Here is a 26,327-nt window from a genome sequence, read left to right as displayed (position 1 = left end):
GGGAATTGTTGATGCTCTGGGGAAAGAGGATAGCTGGCTTGCTTGGGTCCCACGACGAGCGACTCCACTGCGAACTCGTCGCCGACTGCCGTCTTCCTTGCCTCGGACCCGAGCTATCCGGTCCCCTCCGCAATTCTCCTCAGCCGACTGCAGCAAATCACCTCGACCGCGCTCCAGGCTCCAGGCTTCCTCTCTCTGCAGCTCCCCGACAGACTCCGAACCCCGACAGACTCCGATCTCCGACAGACTGACTCTCCTCCAGACCCGACTTGACTCTTCTCAAACTCGCCTTGACTCTCCTCCAACTAACTGCTGCTGCCACACTCTGCTCTCCAAAACTGACTCTTCCGAAACTGACAAATTCGCCCCACGCTCGGCGCTTTATAGTCCGGCAGGAGAACCCATATGCAAATTTCTGGATCAGAACGAGTTCGGGGGTGGAGCCACGCTCGCCCATTGGACGGAGAAAAAGGGGCGTGAGTCTCCCCTGATCCTCGAATTTGCATATATCGATTCTACTCTGACCCGCCTGGAGGCGGGGCCAAACCGCCCCGCGCTTGCTGATTGGACGGATCAGAAGTGGGCGTGTATCATTCCTGATCCCAATTCTCCGCGGAAAGGCCGCACTTTGCACCCGCGGCGCGGCGCGCGTCCCGCACGAGGCCAGGACAGCCTGATGCTCGGTGCCCACAAGCGGTGCGGGAATGGCCGCAGAAGGAGAGGCGAAGGTGGTGGAGGGTTTAAAGTGGTGGTCCATGGCCATGGCGACGCTTGGAATGGCGGTGATGCGATGTTTGCGGGAGTGAGTTGTGAAGGTAAAGGTCGTGGCTGTTGGCGTTGTTGTTGTTGTGAAGCGGCGTTGCGGTCGGTGGTTGTTGTGTGATGGTTATTGAGACTTGGTTGGTTGAAAATAAAGATAGAACAGAAAAACGGCTATCTTAAAGGGTCGCAGCCCGAATGAATCACATTTATTCCCTCTAAACAACGGGTTTGGGGCTAACTACACATGTACTTACAGAGATATCTTATCTACGGGACCTGAATGGTGGTTTGCGAATTTGCTCAACCGCAACAATATATATATATATATATATATATATATATATATATATATATATATATATGTATATATGTATATGTATATGTATATATATATATATATGTATATATATATATATGTATATATATATATATGTATATATATATATATGTATATATATATATATATATATATATATATATATATATATATATGTATGTATGTATATATATATATATATATGTATGTATGTATATATGTATGTATATATATATATATGTATGTATATATGTATATATATATATATGTATATATATATATATATATATATGTATATATATTGTTGCAAATTCGCGCCCGCCGGCGTGCGAGCGGCCACGTAACTCGAATCGCGGCACGTCGCCCACCGGACGGACAATTCTGTCGTGGCCCTCTCGGACTAACGCCGGGAACTAGTCACGGGTGGGCCTTTCGGCCTCACCACGATCGTGCCAATCGGCCCCCCGCATGGGATAGGGTTGTTCGCCAAATTCGACCTACCTAAGTACCCACACGGAGGGTAGACCGGGCGATCACACCTCGCCGCAGGTCGACTCCGGACACGGGCCACTTAAGCGACCCGTTCCGTACTATCGGGATAACCGAGCGGTGTTAACGTCGGCCTCGATGGTTCCGTTTAATTATTGGGCGTATTAAGCCCACCAGCAACCCTTTACGTGAAGTAAGATGGAGATTCAATTAAAGAAAAGAAGAAGCGAAACGGGAAAAATAGTTCAACATGAGGCACATTTATTCCGCGGCACACGGAAAGCACACATTTACAATTACAACAATTATGCACCAAAAGCAGATGTTACAAAAGAAACACAACAATGCAGATCTACTACCGACTATGCGAGCACACGGCAACACTTACACAGTTTTACTTTACAGACGGCGCGGACAACACAAATACTCAAAACAAAAGAAAAGGGCCACCCTCAACGACAAGGGTACAGACGGGGCCTGTGGGCGCGAGACCGGGTGGAGCCTACCCGTCTTGTGATGAGCCGCAAATGTGGCGGCGGTTCCCCGACTCCGCGCTCCTCCGCGGGTTTCGTTGGCACTGCTTGGAATGGGGTGGGAACGGGGCCCCCTTTCCGCACTATCTCAGCGCGGGGGGGGGGGGGAAGGGGGGAATTGTTGATGCTCTGGGGAAAGAGGATAGCTGGCTTGCTTGGGTCCCGCAACGAGCGACTCCACTGCGACCTTGACCGCGCTCCCGGCTTCCCCTCTCTGCAGCTCCCCGACAGACTCCGAACCCCGACAGACTGACTCTCCTCCAGACCCGTCTTGACTGCTGCTGCCACACTCTGCCGCTGCCACACTTCTCCAACTCGCCTTGACTCTTCTCCAACTCCCTTGACCGAAAAACTCTCTGCCGCTGCCACACTTCTCCAACTCGCCCGAGCCCAAAACTGACTGAATTCGCCCCGCGCTCGGCACTTTATAGTACGGCCGGAGAACCCATATGCAAATTTCTGGATCAGAACGAGCTCGGGGGTGGAGACACGCTCGCCCATTGAACGGAGAAAAAGGGGCGTGAATCTCCCCTGATCCTCGAATTTGCATATATCGATTCTACTCTGACGCGCCTGGAGGCGGGGCCAAATCGCCCCGCGCTTGTTGATTGGACGGATCAGAAGTGGGCGTGTATCATTCCTGATCCGACTTCTCCTCAGAAAGGCCGCACTTTGTACCCGCGGCTCGGCGCGCGCCCTGTACGAGTCCAGGGCAGCCTGACGCTCGGTGCCCACAAGCGGTGCGGGAATGGCGGCAGAAGGAGGAGAGGTGAAGGTGGTGGAGGGTTTATTGTGGTGGTTTATGGCCATGGCGACGTTTGAAATGGCGGTGATGCGTTGTTTGCGGGAGCGAATTGTGAAGGTAAAGGTCGTGGCTGTTGGCGTTGTTGTTGTTGTGAAGCGGAGTTGCGGTTGGTGGTTGTTGTGTGATGGCGGTCGAGACGTGGTTGGTTCAAAATATAGATAGAACAGAAAAACGGCTATCTTAAAGGGTCGCAGCCCGAATGAATCACATTTATTCCCTCTAAACAACGGGTTTGGGGCTAACTACACATGTACTTACAGAGATATCTCACCTACAGGATCTGAATGGTGGTTTGCGAATTTCCTCAACCACAACACTACCCCCTCCCCTTTTTACAGACTCGTCCCGAGTCGTCAAATTTTTGTGTGCCATCATGTGTAGTTCTCCCCTAGTACGTTTTACCTACGGATCCCTGAGTGTGACATTCATGGTATTCGTGTCCCCAAAATAAATAACCTGAGGGCTGAGTAACTAACTAAACAAACCCACTCACACAGACGACTTAAATAAAATTGCCGGCGCTAAGACAGACATGCCGGGGGCGCACTCATATTTACAGTACATCTTACCTTAACTTACAAATTTTACACTAAACCATGGCCCAGGATAAATGGACTCTGCAAAAAGAAAGCAGTTAGCAGGGAGCCAGGCTGCTCGCATGCAGTCTCTGGCTCAAGCAATGCAGGTGACTGGGAACGTGGCCGGCTGCTCACTCGCAGTCCAAGGCCTTCCCCTTTGAAAATGAACCCAGTGAACCACAACAGTGCATGGGCTGCATAAACGCAGTCTCCTGGTGCGGCTGCCCGCAAGGCAGTCCCTGCACAACACTGAACGGGCACTGACGCAAGCAACAAAACGGTGCACGGGCTGCACAAACGCAGTCTCCGTGCCAGCTCAAGTGGCACACGCAATGAACACAACGGATGGATGGATGGAGGAATGGATGGACGCAAACACGGTGCACGGGCCGCCACTGTAAGCCCGTGTTGTAGCTGCCAACAGGGCAGTTCTCGCAGCTTGCAAACTGTTGCCTTGATCCTGGCGCACATGGAAATGAACGGGGGGGGGGGGGGGCAAGGCAAAATTGAACGGCCTGGTGAACAGGGGCAGTGGGCATGGCATGGCAAAGGCAGCAGGCAAACACAGCCCGCAGAACAAGGCCGCTGCAGGCAAGCACAGCCGGCAGACGAACTGGCCGGCACAGGCCTTGCAGCAAACAGCTGCAGACGAAGTGGGCCGGCCTTTGCCTTGCAGTGGAGGTTGGTGGAGGGAGTGCGGTGGTTCTGGCCACTTGGAAGGCGGGCTCGGACCTACCCTACGGTCTCCCTCCCACCTATTGCCTTTGCCTGTCACTGTCCCTACCCACCCCCTGAATTTGTCAAACCCAATTTAGCCCCAACTTTTTTTTGTTTTGTTTTTATTTTTATTTCCACACTATAAATTGTCCCCTAACCCCCTTTATCATCCTTGTTCGGCTAACCTATCCCGTCACCAAGCCTACTCCCAACCCCTACGTTGCCTTCCCGGAGGGGAATAAGGGAGAGCTGGCGTCCTGTGCCGAGGCCCAATTCAAGCCTCAGGATGGCCTCTCCAGAGTTCAGCGATCGATAACACAAAGTGGGTCCAGCAGCCCACAACGAGAGCGAGGGGATGGATGGTGCGGAGGGGTACATCTCCTAATCGACCCGAACCATTAACTCTTAAACTACCCCGGGGCTTTCAACAAGCGCCTCTCGCTTAAACTATTGGTTCTAAAAACCCAGATTCCCGTCGCCTGTGTTGGTGTCCTCACAATTTTGGGCCTCGCCCCCCAATTTTCTTTCCGTGCCCTCACACGGTCTCATGGCTGGGACGCATGGCTCCCCTTGGCAGGCACGACCCTCTGCCGATTCTCCAGCTATGGCACCCCCGGGCACTACACTGCCTCCGAGCCTACCAGCTCCCTAAACACCGGGGAGTGCCCCCCATGGCACCTCCCCTGAAATGCACACGTGGCAGGCTGGCTTCCCGGGCCCCTTTCCGAGGGTCACCCGTGCCCACAACACTGCCCACGTGGCTTACGGCGCCCCGGGCCCCCGCACCAAGCGGGCACACCCGTGCCCACTATGCTATCCCGGCCCCCCATGGGCCCTTGGCCTACTACGGCCGACTAGCCTGGTGCCCGGGGTACCCACTCAGCGATACTCACCTTTCGCAGCCACGCTCCCAGCCCGTCAACAGGGCTCCTGCACCCCTCCAAACGGTTATCGAGCCTACATTCCCACCAACAACAAAACGACCTCCATTTTTCAATTTAACTAACCCAGCTACCTCACTTTACACTGACCCCGGGGTCCCTTGGGCGGCAGTCACTCCTCCCCCCCAATCACTCATCGCACCATGCATTCCCCATTCGCTCCACTCACACAGACCCGCTGGCCTCACTCACTCACCAAGCACATGCTTCCACTTCACTCACCAACTCTTCAACACACACACACCACTGAACTCTGCCATCCTGCTCACTAAATCCCCTACCTAACTCGTGCTCCCACGTCGTCCCTTACACTATAGCACGTTCCATTTAACACTACGTAGCTAATCTACGTCCCCACTACACATCCAAAGTCTGTCACCGTCTCCAAATCTCTAAAAATAATTTCCCCTCCTAAATCTGGCTACAATCCCTCTAACTCATCCATTCCACGGGCCCCATGAGGACTTACCCTGCCCCATGGAGCCGGTCTAACTAAGTTAACCCTTCCCCCTAGCTAGTTTCCTCCTGTGCCCAGGCCAAGGGGGTCTTCCACCCCTTGCCCAGGGAATCCTGTTCACCCGAAAGCGAGGCTTGCTGTTTTTTTTTTTTCCCACATGCGCGGCACCAGCGCGGCAACTCACAGTTCGCGCACTTTGCACCTGCCCGTGACGTCATGCAGCTGCACGTGTACCTCGTCCCTCCTTGGACTGTACCATCCAGCAGGGATACCCCTCCTGTCGGATTCCAACCCCACGTGCAGCCATGACGTCACCGTGCGCATAAAAAAACACAAGCCCCACGTCTCAAAGGGTTCACCACGCAAACACGTGCTTTGCCCGTTGGAGCTTAACACACCCGCTCGCGTGGAGAACCCGTCTGGTCCAAATCCGAAATCCTGCCTAAACTTTGTCCATCCGCGGGATCGGCAAATCCACTGCGTGCGTTTCCAGACCGGGACTTCACTCCCGCAAGCGAGCACGTGGGGGCCTCGTGTGTTGCACAGCACGGACCTCGCGCTCGCTGCTGGGTGAACCCGGCGTGGTCCCCGAAACAGCTACAGCCGCTACTCGGCTTTTGTCCCTCACATGTCACCGTCGTCGCCATTCAACCCACGCACACCTGCGTGTTACGACGCTAACACACCTCACCATTACATTCACCCCCGGGAGACGCGGTTGCGTGCTCCCGCATGCCGACCGACATCTCCCTTACACACAGCGACCTTGCACACGCTCTCTCTCACACTCGGCCGCTCACTCACTCGTGCCATTTCCCTCACACAAACCATACCACTCACACACGCGGGGACACTCGCCCGCGGTGTCTCATCCACACACGGCGTGCTGGGGAGCACGCCCTTCGGCACACTTGCCACCACACCACTCACACACGGGGTCGCTTCCACACACAGGGGCGCACTCACACCTTGCACCACACACACCGGGACAACCACACTGGGGATTCGTGTCCCCACAAGGGTGTCCGGGGCCTCTATACCCCCCAAGCTCGGCGTGCACCCCTTCGCAGCACTCCTCCCCTCAACCTCGTAAAGCACGACCGAACTCACCTGGTCGTGACTCGCCTCAAGGGGGCATACTCCCTCCCCTCGTTCCTGGAGGAGGCTATTCAGCTGCTCGCACTGGGTCTCCACCCAGTCCGCCAGCTCCCCCTCATGGTCCTCCACTACCTCCGTGTGTGTGTGTGTGTGTGTGTGCGTCTTTAGTTTCTTCCACCCCGTCCAATTCATCCTCTATCTCCCGTGTCTCTATTATTTCCGTCTCTTCCGTTATCTCCCTTGTCTCAACTATTATTTCCATCTCTTCCCTTGTTATCTCCCTCGTGCACGTCTCCATCACCCCAATTAGTTTTTCCCTCTCGGTCACCGTCACTGTTGCTCTCTACGTCACCTTCACACTTCTCGCCCAACACGTCCCCCGAATTACTTTGTCCTCACCCGCCTCCATTGCGGGCCTGACAGCCGTTGCACCCCCTCCCAGCTCGTTCGCTCCCACACGTGGCGTCGCCAATTTGAGCTCCGCTGTAATGGCCTTCATGCCCGCCTGCAGGCTTCGGCCCATGTTCTGCGTCTCACCCCGCAGTTCTTTCATTTCTTCCTTCATTCCTTGCGCATTTGTTTCCATTTTCGTTTTTATTTCGTTTGTGTTTGTATCCATCTTTTCGTTCATGCCTTTTATTTCGTTTTTCATTTGTTGCGTATTTGTATCCATTTTCCTCATCAATGCCTCAAACATTTCCATCGTCCGATCCGTGGGCGAATTCGCACGTGGAGGCCGTTCGTCCGCCACCCAGCCACTGCGCCCATTTCAAACTCTGGGTTCAGTTGGGGGAGTTCGTGTTCCTGCACAACCAACATTTCCTGCTCGGGGTTTTCATCCTGGACCATGGATTGTACACATTCTAAATCCATTTCTAATACCCCCGGCTCCCGCTCGCCTTGAGACGCCATCTTATTTCTCGTAAAGGGTTAATTTGAATCGTTCGTAATTTGGAGGGAATCGGGGGTCGTTCCTCTCACCCCTGCACCGATTCCCGTGAATTTAGCTGGAGACAGGAGAGCCCATTTTCCCGCTCTCCGACACCAGTGCCGCGAGGAGGGGGATGAGTTTGTGCCCCACGACCTGACACCAGTGTTGCGAATTCGCGCCCGCCGGCATACAAGCGGCCACGTAACTCGAATCGCGGCACGTTGCCCACCGGACGGACAATTCTGTCGTGACCCTCTCGGACTAACGCCAGGAACTAGTCACGGGTAGGCCTTTCGGCCTCACCACGATCGTGCCAATCGGCCCCCCGCGTGGGATATGGTTGTTCGCCAAATTCGACCTACCTAAGTACCCACACGGAGGGTAGACCGGGCGATCGCACCTCGCCGCAGGTCGACTCCGGACACGGGCTACTTAAGCGACCCGTTCAGTACTATCGGGATAACCGAGCGGTGTTAACGTCGGCCTCGATGGTTCCGATTAATTATCGGGCGTATTAAGCCCACTACCAACCCTTTACGTGAAGTAAGATGGAGATTCAATAAAAGAAAAGACTAAGCGAAACGGGAAAAACAGTTCAACATGAGGCACATTTATTCCGCGGCACACGGAAAGCACACATATACAATTACAACAATTATGCACCAAAAGCAGATGTTACAAAAGAAACACAACAATGCAGATCTACTACCGACTACGCGAGCACACGGCAACACTTACACAGTTTTACTTTACAGACGGCGCCGACAACACATATACTCAAAAGCAAAAGAAAAGGGCCACCCTCAACGACAAGGGGACAGACAGGGCCTGTGGGCGCGCGACCGGGTGGAGCCTACCCGTCTTGTGATGAGCCGCAAATGTGGCGGCGGTGCCCTGACTCCGCGCTCCTCCGCGGGTTTCGTTGGCACTGCTTGGAATGGGGTGGGAACGGGGCCCCCTTTCCGCACTATCTCAGCGCGGGGGGGGGGGGGGAAGGGGGGAATTGTTGATGCTCTGGGGAAAGAGGATAGCTGGCTTGCTTGGGTCCCACGACGAGCGACTCCACTGCGACCTCGACCGTGCTCCCGGCTTCCCCTCTCTGCAGCTCCCCGACAGACTCCGAACCCCAACAGACTGACTCTCCTCCAGACCCGTCTTGACTGCTGCTGCCACACTCTGCCGCTGCCACACTTCTCCAACTCGCCTTGACTCTTCTCCAACTACCTTGACCGAAAAACTCTCTGCCGCTGCCACACTTCTCCAACACGCCCGAGCCCAAAACTGACTGAATTCACCCCGCGCTCGGCGCTTTATAGTACGGCAGGAGAACCCATATGCAAATTTCTGGATCAGAACGAGCTCGGGTGTGGAGCCACGCTCGCCCATTGGACGGAGAAAAAGGGGCGTGAATCTCCCCTGATCCTCGAATTTGCATATATCGATTCTACTCTGACGCGCCTGGAGGCGGGGCCAAATCGCCCCGCGCTTGTTGATTGGATGGATCAGAAGTGGGCATGTATCATTCCTGATCCGACTTCTCCTCGGAAAGGCCGCACTTTGTACCCACGGCTCGGCGCGCGCCCTGAACGAGTCCAGGACAGCCTGACGTTCGGTGCCCACAAGCGGTGCGGGAATGGTGGCAGAAGGAGAAGAGGTGAAGGTGGTGGAGGGTTTATTGTGGTGGTTTATGGCCATGGCGACGTTTGAAATGGCGGTGATGCGTTGTTTGCGGGAGCGAGTTGTGAAGGTAAAGGTCGTGGCTGTTGGCGTTGTTGTTGTGAAGCGGCGTTGCGGTTGGTGGTTGTTGTGTGATGGCGGTCGAGACGTGGTTGGTTCAAAATATAGATAGAACAGAAAAACGGCTATCTTAAAGGGTCGCAGCCCGAATGAATCACATTTATTCCTTCTAAACAATGGGTTTGGGGCTAACTGCACATGTACTTACAGAGATATCTCACCTCCAGGACCTGAATGGTGGTTTGCGAATTTCCTCAACCACAACAATATATATATATATATATATATATATATATATATATATATATATATATATATAGTTTTATATATATATATTTATATATATATATATATATATATATATATATATATATATATATATATATATATATATATATATATATTTATATATATATATATATATATATGTATATATATATATATATATATAGTTTTATTGATATATATATATATATATATGTATATATATATATATATTTCTATATATATATATAGCCTGGTGTTGGCGCAGTGGTTAGGGCAGCGGCTTGGGATCCAAAAGGTCCTGAGTTCAAGCCCTGTTGAGCCACTGAATTAATACACCAGGGGGTTGACTCAGCCTGTCATCCTTCCGAGGTCGGCGAAATGAGTACCAGTGTACTGGGCCGGTGTATACCCCGGTTAAAATCGGTGTACCATATCCCTGTGTCGTAAGAGGCGACCAGTGTTGCGTCAGGAAGGGCATCCGGCGTAAAACATGTGCCAAATCACTATGCGGATCATACTGTTGCGGATTTCGCGCCCGCCGGCGTGCGGCGGCCACGTAACTCGAATCGCGGCACGTCGCCCACCGGACGGACAATCCAGTCGTGACCCTCTCGGACTAACGCCGGGAACCAGTCACGGGTGGACCTTTCGGTCTCACCGCGATCGAGCCAATCAGCCCCCACGTGGGATAGGGTTGCTCGCCAAATTCGACCTACCTAAGTACCCACGCGGAGGGTAGACCGGGCGATCGCCCATCGCCGCAGGTCGACTTCGGACACGGGCCACTTAAGCGACCCGTTCCGTACTATCAGAATAACCGAGCGGTGTTATCGTCGACCTCGACGGTTCGATTAATTATCGGGCGTATTCAGCCCACTACCAACCCTTTACGTGAAGCAAGATGAGGATTCAATGGAGGAAAAGACGAAGCGAAGCGGGAGAACAGTTCAACAATAAAGCACATTTATTCGCGGCACACGGGAAGCACACAAATACAATTCCACCAAATGCACACAAAAAAAAGAAAACACAATTCCATTTACACAAAAAGCAAATATAAAAGTGAGAACACAGTGCAGAGCTAATACCGACTACCGAGCACACGGCAACACTTATACAATTCTACTTCACAGACGGCGCCGACAACACATACCCAAAACCAAGGAAAAGAAACACCCTCAAGGATGAGGCAGGCCTGAGGCCGAGACCGGGTCGGGCCTACCCGTCTGGTGATGAGACGCGGAGCGGCGATGGCCCCGCAACCCGCGTGGACGGTGTCTGGTAGGGGGTGGGAACGGGGCCCCCTTGGTCGCACTATCTCAGCGCGGGGGGAAACAGGAGGGGGTTGTTGATGCTCGGGGTATAGAGGATCTTTATTACCCCTGGTGTGCGTCTCCACCTCGGCCAGGACGCGCTGCCGGCCTCCCTCGGGCGTGCAGCTCCTGGCACCGACGCGAGCACCCCCTCGTCCGACTCTCTTCAGCTTCTCCAGCTACTGCAGGCTTCGGGCTCCAGACTTCCACACTCGTCCCCTCCGTTCCGACTCCTTCTCGTTCTCGTTCTCGTTCTCCTCGTTCTCCTCCTCGTTCTGACTCCTTCTCGTTCTCGTTCTCGTTCTCCTTTTCGTTCCGACTCCTTTTCGTTCCGACTCCTTCTCGTTCTCGTTCTCCTTCTCGTTCTCCTTTTCGTTCTCGTTCTCCTTTTTCTGACTGACGAACACCGTCCTTTTATCCCCCCGTAACTTCGCCTTTGACCCCCTCCCTTTGACCTTTCACCTCGCTCCCCATTGGCCCGAGAAAAAGTGGGCGTGAAGGCTTTTTGATCCACAAATTTGCATATATCGATCGCCCTGGGGGCGGGGCCACCCGCCCTCGCTCACCGATTGGACGGCAAAAAGTGGGCGTGTGTCGTTTTTGATCCGTTTTTGAAGCAGAAAATCCGTGGTTTTGTACACGCTGTTCGACGCGCGTTCTGCATGAGTCCAACACCGGTACCCACAGCGGGGCAAGAACGGTGGCGATGCTACGGTTGCGAGGTGTGACGGGAAGGTCGTGGCGGTTGTGGTGAAGCGGCGTTGTGGTTGGTGGTTGATGTTGTGGTTGTGATGGTAATCATGGCGGTTGGTCCAAAATAAAGATAGTAAAAGAAAAACGGCTATCCTGAAGAGTCGCAGCTCGCATAAATGACATGTATTCCCACTAGACAACGGGTTTGGGCCTAACTACACATGCACTTACCGAGATACCTCACCTAAGGGACCTGAATGGTGGTTTGCGAATCTGGTAACCACAACACTACCCCCTTCCCTTTTTACAGACTCGTCCCGAGTCGTCAAATTTTCGTGTGCCATCATGTGTAGTTTTCCCCTAGTACATTTTACCTACGGATCCCTGAGTGCGACATTCATGGTATTCGTGTCCCCAAAATAAATAACCTGAGGGCTGCGTAACTACCTAAACAAACTCACTCACACGGACGACTTAAATAAAATTTCCGGCGCTAGACAGACATGCCGGGGGCGCACTCATATGTACAGTACATCTTAACCTTAACTTACAAATTTTACACTAAACCATGGCCCAGGATCATTGAACTCTGCAAAAGAAAAGCAGTTAGCAGGGAGCCAGGCTGCCCGCATGCAGTCTCTGGCTCAAACAATGCAGGTGACAGGGAACGTGGCTGGCTGCTCACACGCAGTCCAAGGCCTTCCCTTTTGAACTGAACTCAGTGAACCACAACGGTGCTTGGGCTGCACAACGCAGTCTCCGTGCCAGCTCAAGTGGCACACGCAATGAGCACAACGAATGGATGCATGAACACAAACACGGTGCACGGGCCGCCACTGCGGGCCCGTGTTGTAGCTGCCAACAGGGCAGTTCTCGCAGCTTGCAAACTGTTGCCTTGCGGATCCTGGCGCACATGGAAATGAACAGGGGGGGGGGCAAAAATTGAACGGGGCTGGTGAACAGGGGCAGTGGGCATGGCATTGCAAAGGTGATCAGGCAAACACAGCCCGCAGAAGAAGAAGGCCGCTGCAGGCAAACACAGCCGGCAGATGAACTGGCCGGCACAGGCCTTGAAGAAAAACAGCCAGCAGATGAACTGGCCGGCACAGGCCTTGCAGAAAAACAGCCAGCCGGCAGACGATCCAGCCGGCACAGGCCTTGCAGCACAGCAGCTGCAGATGAAGCTGGCCAGCCTCTGCCTCGAAGAAAAACACGGCCAGCCGATGAAGTTGGCCAGCCTTTGCCGTTCAGTGGAGGTTGGTGGAGGGAGTGCGGTGGTGCTGGCCACTTGGAAGGCGGGCTCGGACCTACCTACCTGTCTCCCTCCCAACCTATCGCCTTTGCCTGTCACTGTACATACCCACTCCCTTAATTTGTCAAACCCCAATTTAGCCCCAACTTATTTTTTTGTTGTTTTTATTTTTACTTCCCCACTATAAATCGTCCCCTAACCCCCTTTATCGTCCTTGTTTGGCTAACCTATTCTGTCACCTAGCCTACTCCCAACCCCTACGTTCCCTTCCCGGAGGGGAACAAGGGAGAGCTAACGTCCTGTGTCGAGGCCCAACTCAAGCCTCAGAATGGCCTCCCCAGAGTTCGGCGATCTTAACACCAAGTGGGTCCAGCGGCCCACAACGACAGCGAGGGGATGGATGGTGCGGAGGGGTACATCTCCTAATCTACCCTAACCATTTAACTGTTAAACTACCCCGGGGCTTTCAACAAGCGCCTCTCGCTTAAACTATTGGTTCTAACAACCCAGATTCCCGTCGCCTGTGTTGGTGTCCTTACAATTTCGGGCCTCGCCCCCCAATTTTCTCTCCGTGCCCTCACACGGTCTCCTGGCTGGGACACGTGGCTCCCTTTGGCAGGCACGACCCTCTGCCGAATCTCCCGCTATGGCACCCCGGGCACTACACTGCCTCCGAGCCTACCAGCTCCCTAACACCGGGGAGTGCCCCCCATGGCACCTCCCCTGAAACGCACACGTGGCAGGCCGGCCTCCCGGGCCCCTTTCCGAGGGTCACCCGTGCCCACAACACTGCCCACGCGGCTAATGGCGCCCCGGGCCCCCGCACCAAGCAGGCGCACCCGTGCCCACTACTCTATCCCGGCCCCCCATGGGCCCTTGGCCTACCACGGCCGACTAGCCTGGTGCCCGGGGTACCCACTCAGCGATACTCACCTTTCGCAGCCACGCTCCCAAGCCCGTCAACAGGGCTCCTGCACCCCTCCAAATGGGTTTCGAGCCTACCTTCCCACCAACAACAACACGACCTCCATTTTTCAATTTAACTAACCCAGCTAACTCACTCTACACTGACCCCGGGGTCCCTTGGGCGGGAGTCACTCCTCCCCCCAATCACTCATCGCACCATGCATTCCCCATTCGCTCCACTCACACAGACCCGCTGGCCTCACTCACTCAACAAGTACTCACCTCACAACTCACCAACTCTTCAACACACACACCACCGAACTCTGCCATCCTCCTAACTACCTCCCCTAACTAACTCGTGCTCCCACGTCGTCCCTTAAACTAGTAGCACGTTCCCTTTTAACCTACGTAGCTAAACTACATCCCCTCTCTACACATCCACAAGTCTGTCACTGTCCTCGAATGTCCCAAAAATCAATTTCCCAAGGGGGGGGGAATTTCCTCCCTTCCTACTGGGCTCGTGAACTCGTCGCAAGACTCTGAGAGCCCTGCGCCTCTGCGGGAGCGGCTGTTCCAGCACCGACTCCTCCGGCAAGACATATCCATGAGGGCGTAAGGTCGCCCTTGTAAGGCCTCAGGCGGTCCGCGTGGACGATCCGGGGGAGGGCTCGTGGTCCCATTTTAATTTTTAGGACCACGTCACTGACTTGCGCCAGGACGACCCCCGGGCCCTGCCAAGGTGAGGTGAGCTTCGGGCATCTGCCCTTCCTTCGCCGGGGGTTAAAGAACCAAATCTTTGCCCCCGGTGGGTATTTGCTCACCTGGCTCCGGTGGTCGTACCTGCGCTTCATTTTTATGCCCGCCTGTTGGAGCTGGTGTCGTGCGAAGGCGTGGACCTTCTCCAAGCCCTCCTCCAACCGACGGGCATAGCCCTCCCCCGGGGGCCTATCAAGCCGCTCAGGCGTCGGACCGCACAATAAATCGACGGGGCTTCTCAGCTCCCGTCCATACATCAACAGCGCCGGACTACATGCGGTAGACCCGTGCTGGGACGCGCGATAGACCATCAGGAGGTACGGAAGGTGTTCGTCCCAGTCCTCCTGGTTAGTGGCGGTGAAGAGGGCCAACTGTTGGACCAGGGTCCTGTTGAACCTCTCCACCATGCCATCAGACTGTGGTCTCAGGGGCGTTGTCCGTGTTTTTCGAATTTCCAGGAGCCTGCACACCTCTTTTAGTAATTCACTCTCAAAATTTCATCCCTGGTCCGTGTGCAGCTCCTGCGGAATCCCATACCGGCATGTAAATCCTTCTACGAAGGCCTTGGCCACAACCCCTGCTTCCTGGCTGGGAAGGGCAAAGGCTTCTGGCCATTTGGTGAAATAGTCCATAATTACGAGGACGTACTTATTACCCTGGCGAGTGGGGGGCAGTGGTCCCAAAATGTCCATGGCCACTCGCTCCAGGGGAGCCCCAACCTGATGTAGTTGGAGTGGGGCCCTCATCCTCTGTGGCGGTCCCTTTTTTGCAGTACAGGCGTCGCATGCTCGACACCAGTCCTGTACATCGCGCCCCATGTTAACCCAATAGAACCGCCGGCGGGCCCGAGATTTTGTTTTGGTCCTGCCCAAATGGCCGCCGGCGCGGGTACCATGCACCTGTTTCAAAATTTGGGTCTTAAACCCATCAGGGACTATCACCAGCCAAGAAGTTTGTTCAGAAGGAATCTCCACCCACTTGCGATACAAGATGTTGTCCCTCATTTCTAGGGTCCTCCACTGAGCCCAGTATGCCTTTGTTCGCGCCCCGAATGGGGCGATTTCCTCCCCACTGGGCCTCCTGTTTTCCTGGACCCATTTGTACACTGGTCCTAGCACGGGGTCTTCCCGCTGGGCCGTGCTCCATGCCAATCCACCAAATTCCTCTCCCGCGGTTAGTGGCAAAGTTGGGCCTACCATCCGGGCCGCACGGACTGGGAGTTTCGGGGAGGCGTCTGCCAATTGGTCCCTCTCCTCATGTCTCGTACAATATTTGCAGTTTTCCCTCAGACAGGGGCGTCGAGAGAGCGCATCGGCATTCCCATGAGCCTTACCGGCTCTATGGACCACACTGAAATCGTACTGCTGCAATTTTTCCAACCACCTTGCAATTTGGCCCTCCGGTTCCTTGAACCGTAAGAGCCATTGCAAGGAGGAATGGTCAGTTCGAACCAAAAATTTCCTCCCGTACAAGTACGGGTGGAAATGGCTCACGGCAGACAGCATAGCCAATAGTTCCTTACGAGTTACGCAATAATTTCGTTCGGGCCTACTCATGGCCCGACTGTAATACGCGATCACTCTTTCCACGACCCCTGTGTCTGAGACAAGACTGCTCCCAATCCTTCCTGGCTTGCATCCGTGTCCAGGGTATACATCCCGTCATCGGTGGGGTACGCTAAAACAGGTGCGGATGTCAAACACCCCTTCAATTTGAGGAAGGCCTCCTGGCACTCATCCGTCCAATTAAATCTCAACCCCTTCTCCGTCAACCGGTGAAGGGGCCTGGCTATCTCCGCAAAGTTTGCCACGAAACGCCGGTAGTAGGAGCAAAGTCCCAAAAAGCCCCGCACCTGTTTGACAGTTGTAGGTACGGGCCACTCCTCTACCGCTGTAATTTTTCCGGGGTCGGTCTTCCCCCTCGCGGCCTATCACGTGTCCGAGATAGGCCACCTCTGTCGCGAACAAAGTGCATTTCTCTGGGCTCAATTTCAGCCCTGCCTGCCTGAGGTGCCCAAACACCTGGTCCAAATTGGCTATCTCCTGGGTGAATGTTTTAGCGTGTACCAGGACGTCATCCAGATACACCAGGCATGACTGCCACGGCATGCCGCCTAGTACACGCTCCATCAGTCTCTCAAAGGTGGCGGGGGCGTTACACAAACCGAACGGCATCACAGTGAACTGATACAGTCCCTTCCCTGTGGAAAATGCCGTTTTCTCCTTCCCCGTCTTATCCATCTCCACCTGCCAATACCCACTCTTGAGGTCCAAAGTTGAGAACCATTTAGAGCCTGCAACGGCGTCGAGGGTATCGTCAATTCTAGGCAGGGGATAGGAGTCTTTGAGTGTCACGTTGTTCAGCTGGCGATAGTCCACACAGAAACGCGTGGTCCCATCCTTCTTTTTAACCAGCACAACTGGTGACATCCAAGGACTTCCCGAGGGCTCGATGACACCTGCATTGAGCATCTTTTCAACCTGTTCATCAGCCTCCTCTCTTTTGCTCCATGGGAGCCTTCGAGCAGGCTGACGGACAGGCCGGGCCCCATTGGTGTGGATCTGATGTTGCACCAGGCCCGTACGTCCAATATCCTCGGGTGACAAGGAGAAGATCCCGATGTGTCGGTCGACCAGCTTGTATAAGGCCTCCCGCTGGGCCTCCTCCAAATCTACACTACTCCGATTTACCATCTCACAAATGGGACCGGGCCAATTCCTAATCGAGTCTGGAGACTCCTTCTGGGGCCGGTCCGGCTCGACGTTATCGTCCCTCAGCTCTGCGACCTCTTTTACTGGGATGCAATCTGCCACCTTCGTGCCCTTCCTGATAGTGCGTGGTTCCGTGCTAACATTTATCACCCGTACGGGCACTACTGGCCCGTCGGTACTTACCAGGGTGCGGCCCACGACTAAGCCCGGGGTTGACGGCCCTGCCGGTAGTTCCGCTAGGCCGCAGGGGCCCTGCCACGTTGGGGGTGCTCGCCACCGGGCCGGGACCACCGCCTCGGCACCCGGGGGAATGACCACGGAGTCAGGAGCCTCCAGCTCCACCCTCTCATCCGTGCTCACGCCTCCTAACGGCAACTCCTCACCACCCAACTGCATGACCCCCCGGCCCAAGTCGATCTTACAACCACCGGCCGTCAGCACATCCAACCCTATTAGACATGGGTCGTACACCTCTGCCACCCAAACCTCTATCTTGGTTTTCACAGTGCCCAATTTAAACGACACGAAACCACGTCCTATGATAGGGGCCGTTGCCCCGGTAGCTAGCTGCAAACTATGGTTTTGCAGACGGTGGATCTCATCCCAACCGTCTACACTCGAATCAAGGACCACAGGGCTGATGATCGTGGCGCTTGCTCCTGTGTCCACCACGGCGTCTACCCCTACGCCGGCAATCTTGCACCGAATTGTTAAGCTACCTTTGCCAATTTGGCCACAACTGATGACCTGTCGCAGTTCTGAGGGCTCTTCTCCGTCTGAGTCTGCCGAACACGGCCCTACATGTTCGGCACTTCTTAGTTTCCCGGGGACTGGTGGGGGGATGGTTGGGCCTGGCTATCCCTATTGACCCGGGGCGGAGTTGGTGGTCTAGGGGGCCGTGGCTCTTCTCTTCGCGGGGGCCTTTCCCTGCGCGGGCGTTGCACCTCCGCTGCAGGTGGTCCCCTGCGCCACAATTATAACACCTCTTCTGGTAAGGTGTTTGCCTCCAGTACGCCGAATTATACCCCCTCCATTCCGAATTGGGGTACCCCCGATGGCCCATCTCCCGCCCTTCCCGGGCCCGACCGCCTCTCCACAGGTCTCCCGAACCGGCGGTCGAACATGCCCTGCACCATCCTTTCCACTCGCGCTTGGTCGCCCAGGGTTGCCCCGGCTCCCAGCGCACTGTCGTGCACGGGGTCCACCTGTCGGACTGCCACCGCATGGCGCCCAGCCCCTCCCAATGGCGTTCTGGCTGCCTCCCAGCAGGCAGCAGTATCAGCCGCCTTCTGGAGGTTGTCCGGGCGCCATACGGTGAGCAATGCTCCGACATCGGTGCCCCCTATTGCTCGAAGGAAATGGTCCAGGGCAATCTCCTCCCGGTACTCCGGCGGCATGTTGGTGTGCGCGATCCCCACCAAGCGGCGAATGTCATGTGCCAATTCTCCCAGTGATTCCTGGGGACGTCGTTTGCGCCCGTTGAGCTGAGCTTTAACAAGCTCGCTCTGCTGGTCCATGCCAAATCGGTTTTTTAGGGCCGAATGGAGATCCTCCAGGGTCGCCCCCTCACTGGGTACCGTGGTCAGGACTTCCAAAGCCACGCCACGCAGGGCCGCTGTGAGTTGTGCCACACCCTGCACCTCGTTCCAGCCATTGCCTCTGGCAACACACTGGAACTGGGCCGTATATGCCCTCAAGTCCGTCTTGCCATCGTACGGGGGTAGCGGCACCCTCGGTTCTTTCGAGGTCTCCTCCCGTTCCCTAGGGACTCCGGGCGGAGTGTACCTCCCCAGTCCCAACGGTGCCTCACTCCCGCAGGGTCCGAGCCATTTGCCCGGGGCCTCCACCACCCTTGTCTGCGTCTGTCCGTGCCCCGCGTCGTCCCGCTTATTCTCCCAAGCCATTGGACTCACACTCTGCACACCCCCTGGAACAGTCATTCCGGGTACCCCCATTAGGCCAAAAGACCCCGCGGTCTCTACCCTCCCCAAGCTTGGCATGCTCACCCCCGCATCGGGCAAGCCTCCTCCTCCGCCCTGTGACACCGGCCCCACCTGGGCACGATCCGCCTCGAGGGAGTATATCCTCTCCCCCTGTTCCCGAAGGAGGCCACCCTGCTTCTCACACCGGGCCTCCACCCTATCCGTCAGTCTCTTCTCCATTTCCTCCATTTTCCCCTTTATTACCCCATTTATTTCCTCCCCTATCGTTCCTAACGACAGTTCCCCGACTTTTTCTCTTATTTGCTCCACCTCCCCTTGTACCTGTGTCACCATCTTATTTGTCTTGGATATTTCCTCCCTCGTTGTCCTAAACTGCTCTTCTGTCTCGCCCCGGTTTTTTCCTATCTGCTCCCCCAGTTCCTCTGTCTTTTCTCCGGCTTTCCGCTCCATTTCATTAATTACCTCCTCATGTCTCTTTCTACATTCCTCCGCCACCTTCTTTAATCCTTTCTGTGTCTCCACTTTTACCTCCTTTCGCAGGTTTTCAACTTTGTCTGTCATTTCCCGATGTCTTTTCTCACAGTCCTCCTTCACGGCTCCCAATCCCTCCTTTATTTTCCCTTGTTCTCTTTTTAATTCCTCTATCGCCGTCGTGTTCCTCCCGATTTCCTCCTTTATTTGGTCTTGTCCCTGTTTTACTTCTCCCAATCCTTTTCCTACTTTGTCTATTTTTCCCACCACCGTCTTTATTTCGTTTACCCTCTCTTGTTTACTTTCTTCCATTGCGACTCCCACTCCTTTTACTTTCTCTTTTAACCCGGTCACCTCCGCTCGTATCGTGTCGACTTCCTTTTTCATTTCATTTGTATTTGTATCCATCTTTTCGTTCATGCCTTTCATTTCGTTTGTATTTGTATCCATCGTCGTTTTCACTTCATTCATTTGCTTGTTCATGTCTTTCATTTCGTTTTTATTTGTATCCATCTTTTCGTTTATTTGTTTGTTCATGTCTTTCATTTCGTTTTTTATTTCATTTGTCATTGCCGCATTCATTTGTGCCAGCATGGTGAATAGCTGGGCCATGTCGGATGCACTCAAGTGAGCCGTTTCGGCAGGGGTTGGGGAAGGGTCTTGGTGGAGAGGGGGGGGAGGTGTCATACACCGCGGCCGCTGCCGCACCCACCTCGGGCCCTGGGTTCAGTTGGGCGAGTCCGTGTTCCTGCACAATCAACATTTCCTGCTCGGGGATTCCATCCTGGACCATGGATTCTACACATTCTACATCCATTTCTAATACCCCCGGCTCCCGCTCGCCTTGAGACGCCATCTTGCTTCTCGTGAAGGGTTAATTTGCTCGCTCGTAATTTGGAGGGAATCGGGGGTCGCTTCTCTCACCCCTGGACCGATTCCCGTGAATTTAGCCGGAGACAGGACAGCCCGTTTTCCTGTTCTCCGATTCCAGTGCCGCGAGGAGGGCGATGAATTTGTATCGCACAACCTGACACCAGTGTTGCGGATTTCGCGCCCGCCGGCGTGCGGCGGCCACGTAACTCGAATCGCGGCACGTCGCCCACCGGACGGACAATCCAGTCGTGACCCTCTCGGACTAACGCCGGGAACCAGTCACGGGTGGACCTTTCGGTCTCACCGCGATCGAGCCAATCAGCCCCCACGTGGGATAGGGTTGCTCGCCAAATTCGACCTACCTAAGTACCCACGCGGAGGGTAGACCGGGCGATCGCACCTCGCCGCAGGTCGACTTCGGACACGGGCCACTTAAGCGACCCATTCCGTACTATCAGAATAACCGAGCGGTGTTATCGTCGACCTCGACGGTTCGATTAATTATCGGGCGTATTCAGCCCACTACCAACCCTTTACGTGAAGCAAGATGAGGATTCAATGGAGGAAAAGACGAAGCGAAGCGGGAGAACAGTTCAACAATAAAGCACATTTATTCGCGGCACACGGGAAGCACACAAATACAATTCCACCAAATGCACACAAAAAAAAGAAAACACAATTCCATTTACACAAAAAGCAAATATAAAAGTGAGAACACAGTGCAGAGCTAATACCGACTACCGAGCACACGGCAACACTTATACAATTCTACTTCACAGACGGCGCCGACAACACATACCCAAAACCAAGGAAAAGAAACACCCTCAAGGATGAGGCAGGCCTGAGGCCGAGACCGGGTCGGGCCTACCCGTCTGGTGATGAGACGCGGAGCGGCGATGGCCCCGCAACCCGCGTGGACGGTGTCTGGTAGGGGGTGGGAACGGGGCCCCCTTGGTCGCACTATCTCAGCGCGGGGGGAAACAGGAGGGGGTTGTTGATGCTCGGGGTATAGAGGATCTTTATTACCCCTGGTGTGCGTCTCCACCTCGGCCAGGACGCGCTGCCGGCCTCCCTCGGGCGTGCAGCTCCTGGCACCGACGCGAGCACCCCCTCGTCCGACTCTCTTCAGCTTCTCCAGCTACTGCAGGCTTCGGGCTCCAGACTTCCACACTCGTCCCCTCCGTTCCGACTCCTTCTCGTTCTCGTTCTCCTCGTTCTCCTCCTCGTTCTGACTCCTTCTCGTTCTCGTTCTCGTTCTCCTTTTCGTTCCGACTCCTTCTCGTTCTCGTTCTCCTTCTCGTTCTCCTTTTCGTTCTCGTTCTCCTTTTTCTGACTGACGAACACCGTCCTTTTATCCCCCCGTAACTTCGCCTTTGACCCCCTCCCTTTGACCTTTCACCTCGCTCCCCATTGGCCCGAGAAAAAGTGGGCGTGAAGGCTTTTTGATCCACAAATTTGCATATATCGATCGCCCTGGGGGCGGGGCCAATTCGCCCCTCGCTCACCGATTGGACGGCAAAAAGTGGGCGTGTGTCGTTTTTGATCCGTTTTTGAAGCAGAAAATCCGTGGTTTTGTACACGCTGTTCGACGCGCGTTCTGCATGAGTCCAACACCGGTACCCACAGCGGGGCAAGAACGGTGGCGATGCTACGGTTGCGAGGTGTGACGGGAAGGTCGTGGCGGTTGTGGTGAAGCGGCGTTGTGGTTGGTGGTTGATGTTGTGGTTGTGATGGTAATCATGGCGGTTGGTCCAAAATAAAGATAGTAAAAGAAAAACGGCTATCCTGAAGAGTCGCAGCTCGCATAAATGACATGTATTCCCACTAGACAACGGGTTTGGGCCTAACTACACATGCACTTACCGAGATACCTCACCTAAGGGACCTGAATGGTGGTTTGCGAATCTGGTAACCACAACAATACGGATGATCCGCTGTGGCGACCCCGAACGGGAGCAGCCGAAAGAAGAAGATATATATATATATATATATATATATATATATATATATATATATATATATATATATATATATATATATATATGTATATATATATATATGTATGTATATATATATATATATATATATATACATACATATACATATATATACATACATACATATATGTATATGTATGTATATATATATGTATGTATGTATATATATGTATATGTATGTATATATATATATATATATATATATATATATATATATATATGTATATGTATGTATATATATATGTTTATATTTATATATATATATATATATATGTATGTATATATATATATGTATATATATATATGTATATATATATATATATATATATGTATATGTATGTATATATGTATGTATATATATATATATGTATGTATATATATATATGTATATATGTATATATATATATATATATATATATATATATATATATATATATATATATATATATATATATATATATATATATATATATATATATATATATATATATATATATATATATGTCATTCACAAGTCTGGCTGGTACTTTTAACCCATGTATTATACATTAAAATTTGGCGTGTAAAACAAATGCAGCATATAAAACAATTCAAGCAACTCTCGGGGATGTCTCTTCGCAGTGGTACTATCCCCAACGCAAGTTGCGCCTAATCATCTCTACTCTTCCCTGCTGCCTGGATTTGTCAGGTCAAGGCGGCCACAGTCAGAGCATTGATCAGTCCACATGGACTGGCCCACACCCTCTTGTCTCTGTCTCTTTTTCTCCCTCTCTCTCATGGCCCTGGTTTTTCGAATGCGGGGGGGATACACTATCTTTGATGTGGGGAATCTCTGGGGCACTCCTGGGAGATCAATCGGCTGTCTTCATGCCACGGGCTTCATCGAGAGAACTGTCGGGGGCTACATAACAACAACAATTCGATTTTTATGGGTTTTCTTTGTGGGCAAGAGTTTTGCTGTTGCATTTCAGATTAAAATGTGAAAAGTGTTGACACTTTCTTATCTCTGCTTGGTCGCTTGATGGCATGGATAGCGAGTAGTCAAAACGTCGTTACATGTCGACCTCGGGGCACTGCAGCGAGTGTACTGGTAACCCGAAGGGTGTCACAGCAGAAAATAAATAAAGACACTGACATGCCCTTTCCATTGTTTTAAGGGTGAAACCAACATATGACAGGGGACAGAAGGGTAACTTTAAAAATAATATTTATGAATCCCTATTGTCTACCTCAAGCACAATAATTCTAATTAAATGGAACACTCAATAACTTTCCTAAAAATACCCAAATTGAATAAGTACAAACATCACAGACAACAATGCAGCTCTAAGTTAACTCACGACTCTTGATGTGGCAACTTATCTCAAGCAAGCAGTTCGTGCAGTAACTTCAGCGGGTCATAAATGGGTGAAAGGTCAGCACTGAGCACAGTTTGAATAATCTAGTCCGGAGGATGCGCACAGGATGAAGCCGACTGGACAGTCACATTCGACAGGTCCTCAGAAGGTGGCGTCATCATATCACCGAAGCATGGAGAAGAACCCAAGTCCACAGTTAACGCTGCATCACAGATGATGAAGATGGGAACAACTCCAATCTGTAAAGGACAATGTGTTACTTGAAGAACAGGACAACTTGGGGGGATGAATAAGCTCCAAGTGTATACACCAGTCAACCAGTCCTCTGCCTTCTCGAAAATGGCACGTAAATTACCCGAAATGACGCCGACTAGGATATACAAGGAGTAGGTTTAAATCGTTGCCGAGATAACAGCAGTGCAATGTCTGACAGGTAGATTCCACGAATAAAAGGAGTTCAGCAAAGAATACCTCACAGGGTATGATATAAAATGTGAAGCTGAATCTCCACAGACCAATGTACAGCAGGGTAGAGTAGATCCATCGTGGTCAGGGAGGAGGTGAGTCATTAAACCTTCCAGGTTCAAATGCAGAAAACCCCCCAATTCCTCCTTCACCAGGGATGTCAGTTTTAAAATGATATGCACCGCTTGAAACAGAGCGTGGCAGCTCAAGAGAAGGTGTCCATGCCTTCTCTCCTCCTTGTCCCTTTCCCCTTCTCCCCCTGCTCTCAAACTCCTTGCCTTTTCCCTTATGTTGTTGTTGTGGTGGCGGCGACTTAACAGCCAATATAACCTTCAGCCAAGCTACTGGTCTGTAACAACATGGATGAATCACCTTGATAGCAAAGGCAGTGGTTGCTGTTAAAACTGGAGGTTCTATTTCAGTCATATGGTCACCATGCACCACCTTCATCAAGAGCACAAATAACTTGGTTGTCCAAGGTTGCTTCTTTAATCTGGCCTAGTGCCTTCACTGACTCTGCATATAATATCACATCAATCTCAGCCTCCTGGTCCTGAATAAAGCTTTTAACACTGGGACTATTTGCCGCCCACACATCCACAAAGTACATATGTAAACGTGAAAGTATTTACGTAAGCCAAATATATATGGGGGTCACCACTCCTTCCCATATACATTTCAATATTAACACAAAGTAATAATGGAATATTGTTTTCGAAATTATCAAGATGCATTTGTAGTGGTTCTAATTTTTCTGACTTTTTTTTTAATGCATTCATGAATGGCAAAACAATTCTTGCTTCTTCTTGTTATTCTTTCCAATGGTAGATGTCCGTGTGAATGAAGAAAAAGAGAATGAGACACAAGAATATCTGTTGCCGAGGCAATGGGCCGATCGATTACCACGGCTGATTGAGTGTGGATGGGTGATGTGTTGTCGCTATGGGAACAAAGGTGGTGAGTGAAGTATTTCATTGTCATTGTAGATTTATGATTTGCAAGGATGCTCTGCCCTGATGTCTGCACAACAGTGGAAACCCTGCGCCTTGCAAACCTTTTGGTCTCATGGATCCGCAATAAATTATTGCAGCCAACTGTTTTGCCAACTATTTTTGTTTAACAAGGACCACTGCTCACTGCCTTCGACGAATTACATATGTGAAAAAGGCACAATTGTTGACCCTCCCCTTGTGTTCCCCTTCCTGCTTTGCACATTCATTCACCTACCTTTTCTCCCTTTATCCCCCTCCCCCTTCCCTCCTCCCCCTTCTCCCCTCCCCCCCTCCTTCCCCCTTCTCCCCTCAAATCCTCTTTTCTTTTCTTTCTTGGTCCATCTCTCTGTTCGCTTTTTCTTAATTCTCCTTCTCAGTCTCCACATAATATGGAATTGGCACCATCAAACAAACTTTACTCTGAAATTGAGAAATAATCACTGGGCACATGTGGGCAGAAATTTCTTCTTTTTTCCTCTCCAAGTAGTGTCTGGTGAGAAATCCTCAGACACAATGGAAATCTTTCAGACACAAGTTTTTCATTGTCAAAGCATGACTTTGGTAGTATGGCAGCTTATTTTGTATCTTTCTTCTCTTTGAGTTGCCTTGTCCTGGGTTTGAGACCTGGAGAGAATAAACAATAAATATTTCATCTGATAGTACACAAACAGGGTGTTGTATCTTGGAATGTGTTTTTTCTGGAGGGATTGTTTGGCCAGTGCTTGGACCTTTTATCTGCTACCATGCTTCAAAAACATTTATTTTCATTTTCTGAAATATTTCATTCTTTAATATCCATTAGTTCATATATATATATGTATATATGTATATGTATATATATATGTGTACATATGTATACATAAACATATATATATATATATATATATATATATGTATATGTATATATATGTATACATATGTATAGATATACATATATATATATATATATAAATATATATGTATATA

At 52.0% G+C, this 26,327-nt stretch overlaps 1 protein-coding gene across 8 annotated transcripts in view; it reads left to right on the top strand.

Moving 5' to 3' along the window:
• The window catches only part of LOC147031802 (calpain-10-like), a 131,776-nt gene that overhangs the window by 37,703 nt on the left and 67,746 nt on the right, over nt 1-26,327 (top strand). For all 8 annotated transcript variants that reach the window (XM_085867716.1, XM_085867717.1, XM_085867714.1 and 5 more), the window contains one exon: nt 25,198-25,326. In XM_085867716.1, coding sequence (XP_085723842.1) covers nt 25,198-25,326 — 129 coding nt within the window. The remainder of the gene's footprint in view (nt 1-25,197; nt 25,327-26,327) is intronic.

This window comes from Eptatretus burgeri, chromosome 2, assembly GCF_056783735.1.
Source record: "Eptatretus burgeri isolate ZD-2024b chromosome 2, Ebu_testis_v1, whole genome shotgun sequence".
In the NCBI taxonomy this organism is placed as follows: domain Eukaryota; kingdom Metazoa; phylum Chordata; class Myxini; order Myxiniformes; family Myxinidae; genus Eptatretus; species Eptatretus burgeri.
Note: the sequence above shows the minus strand (reverse complement) of the source record. Positions and strands in the feature narration are given on the sequence as shown.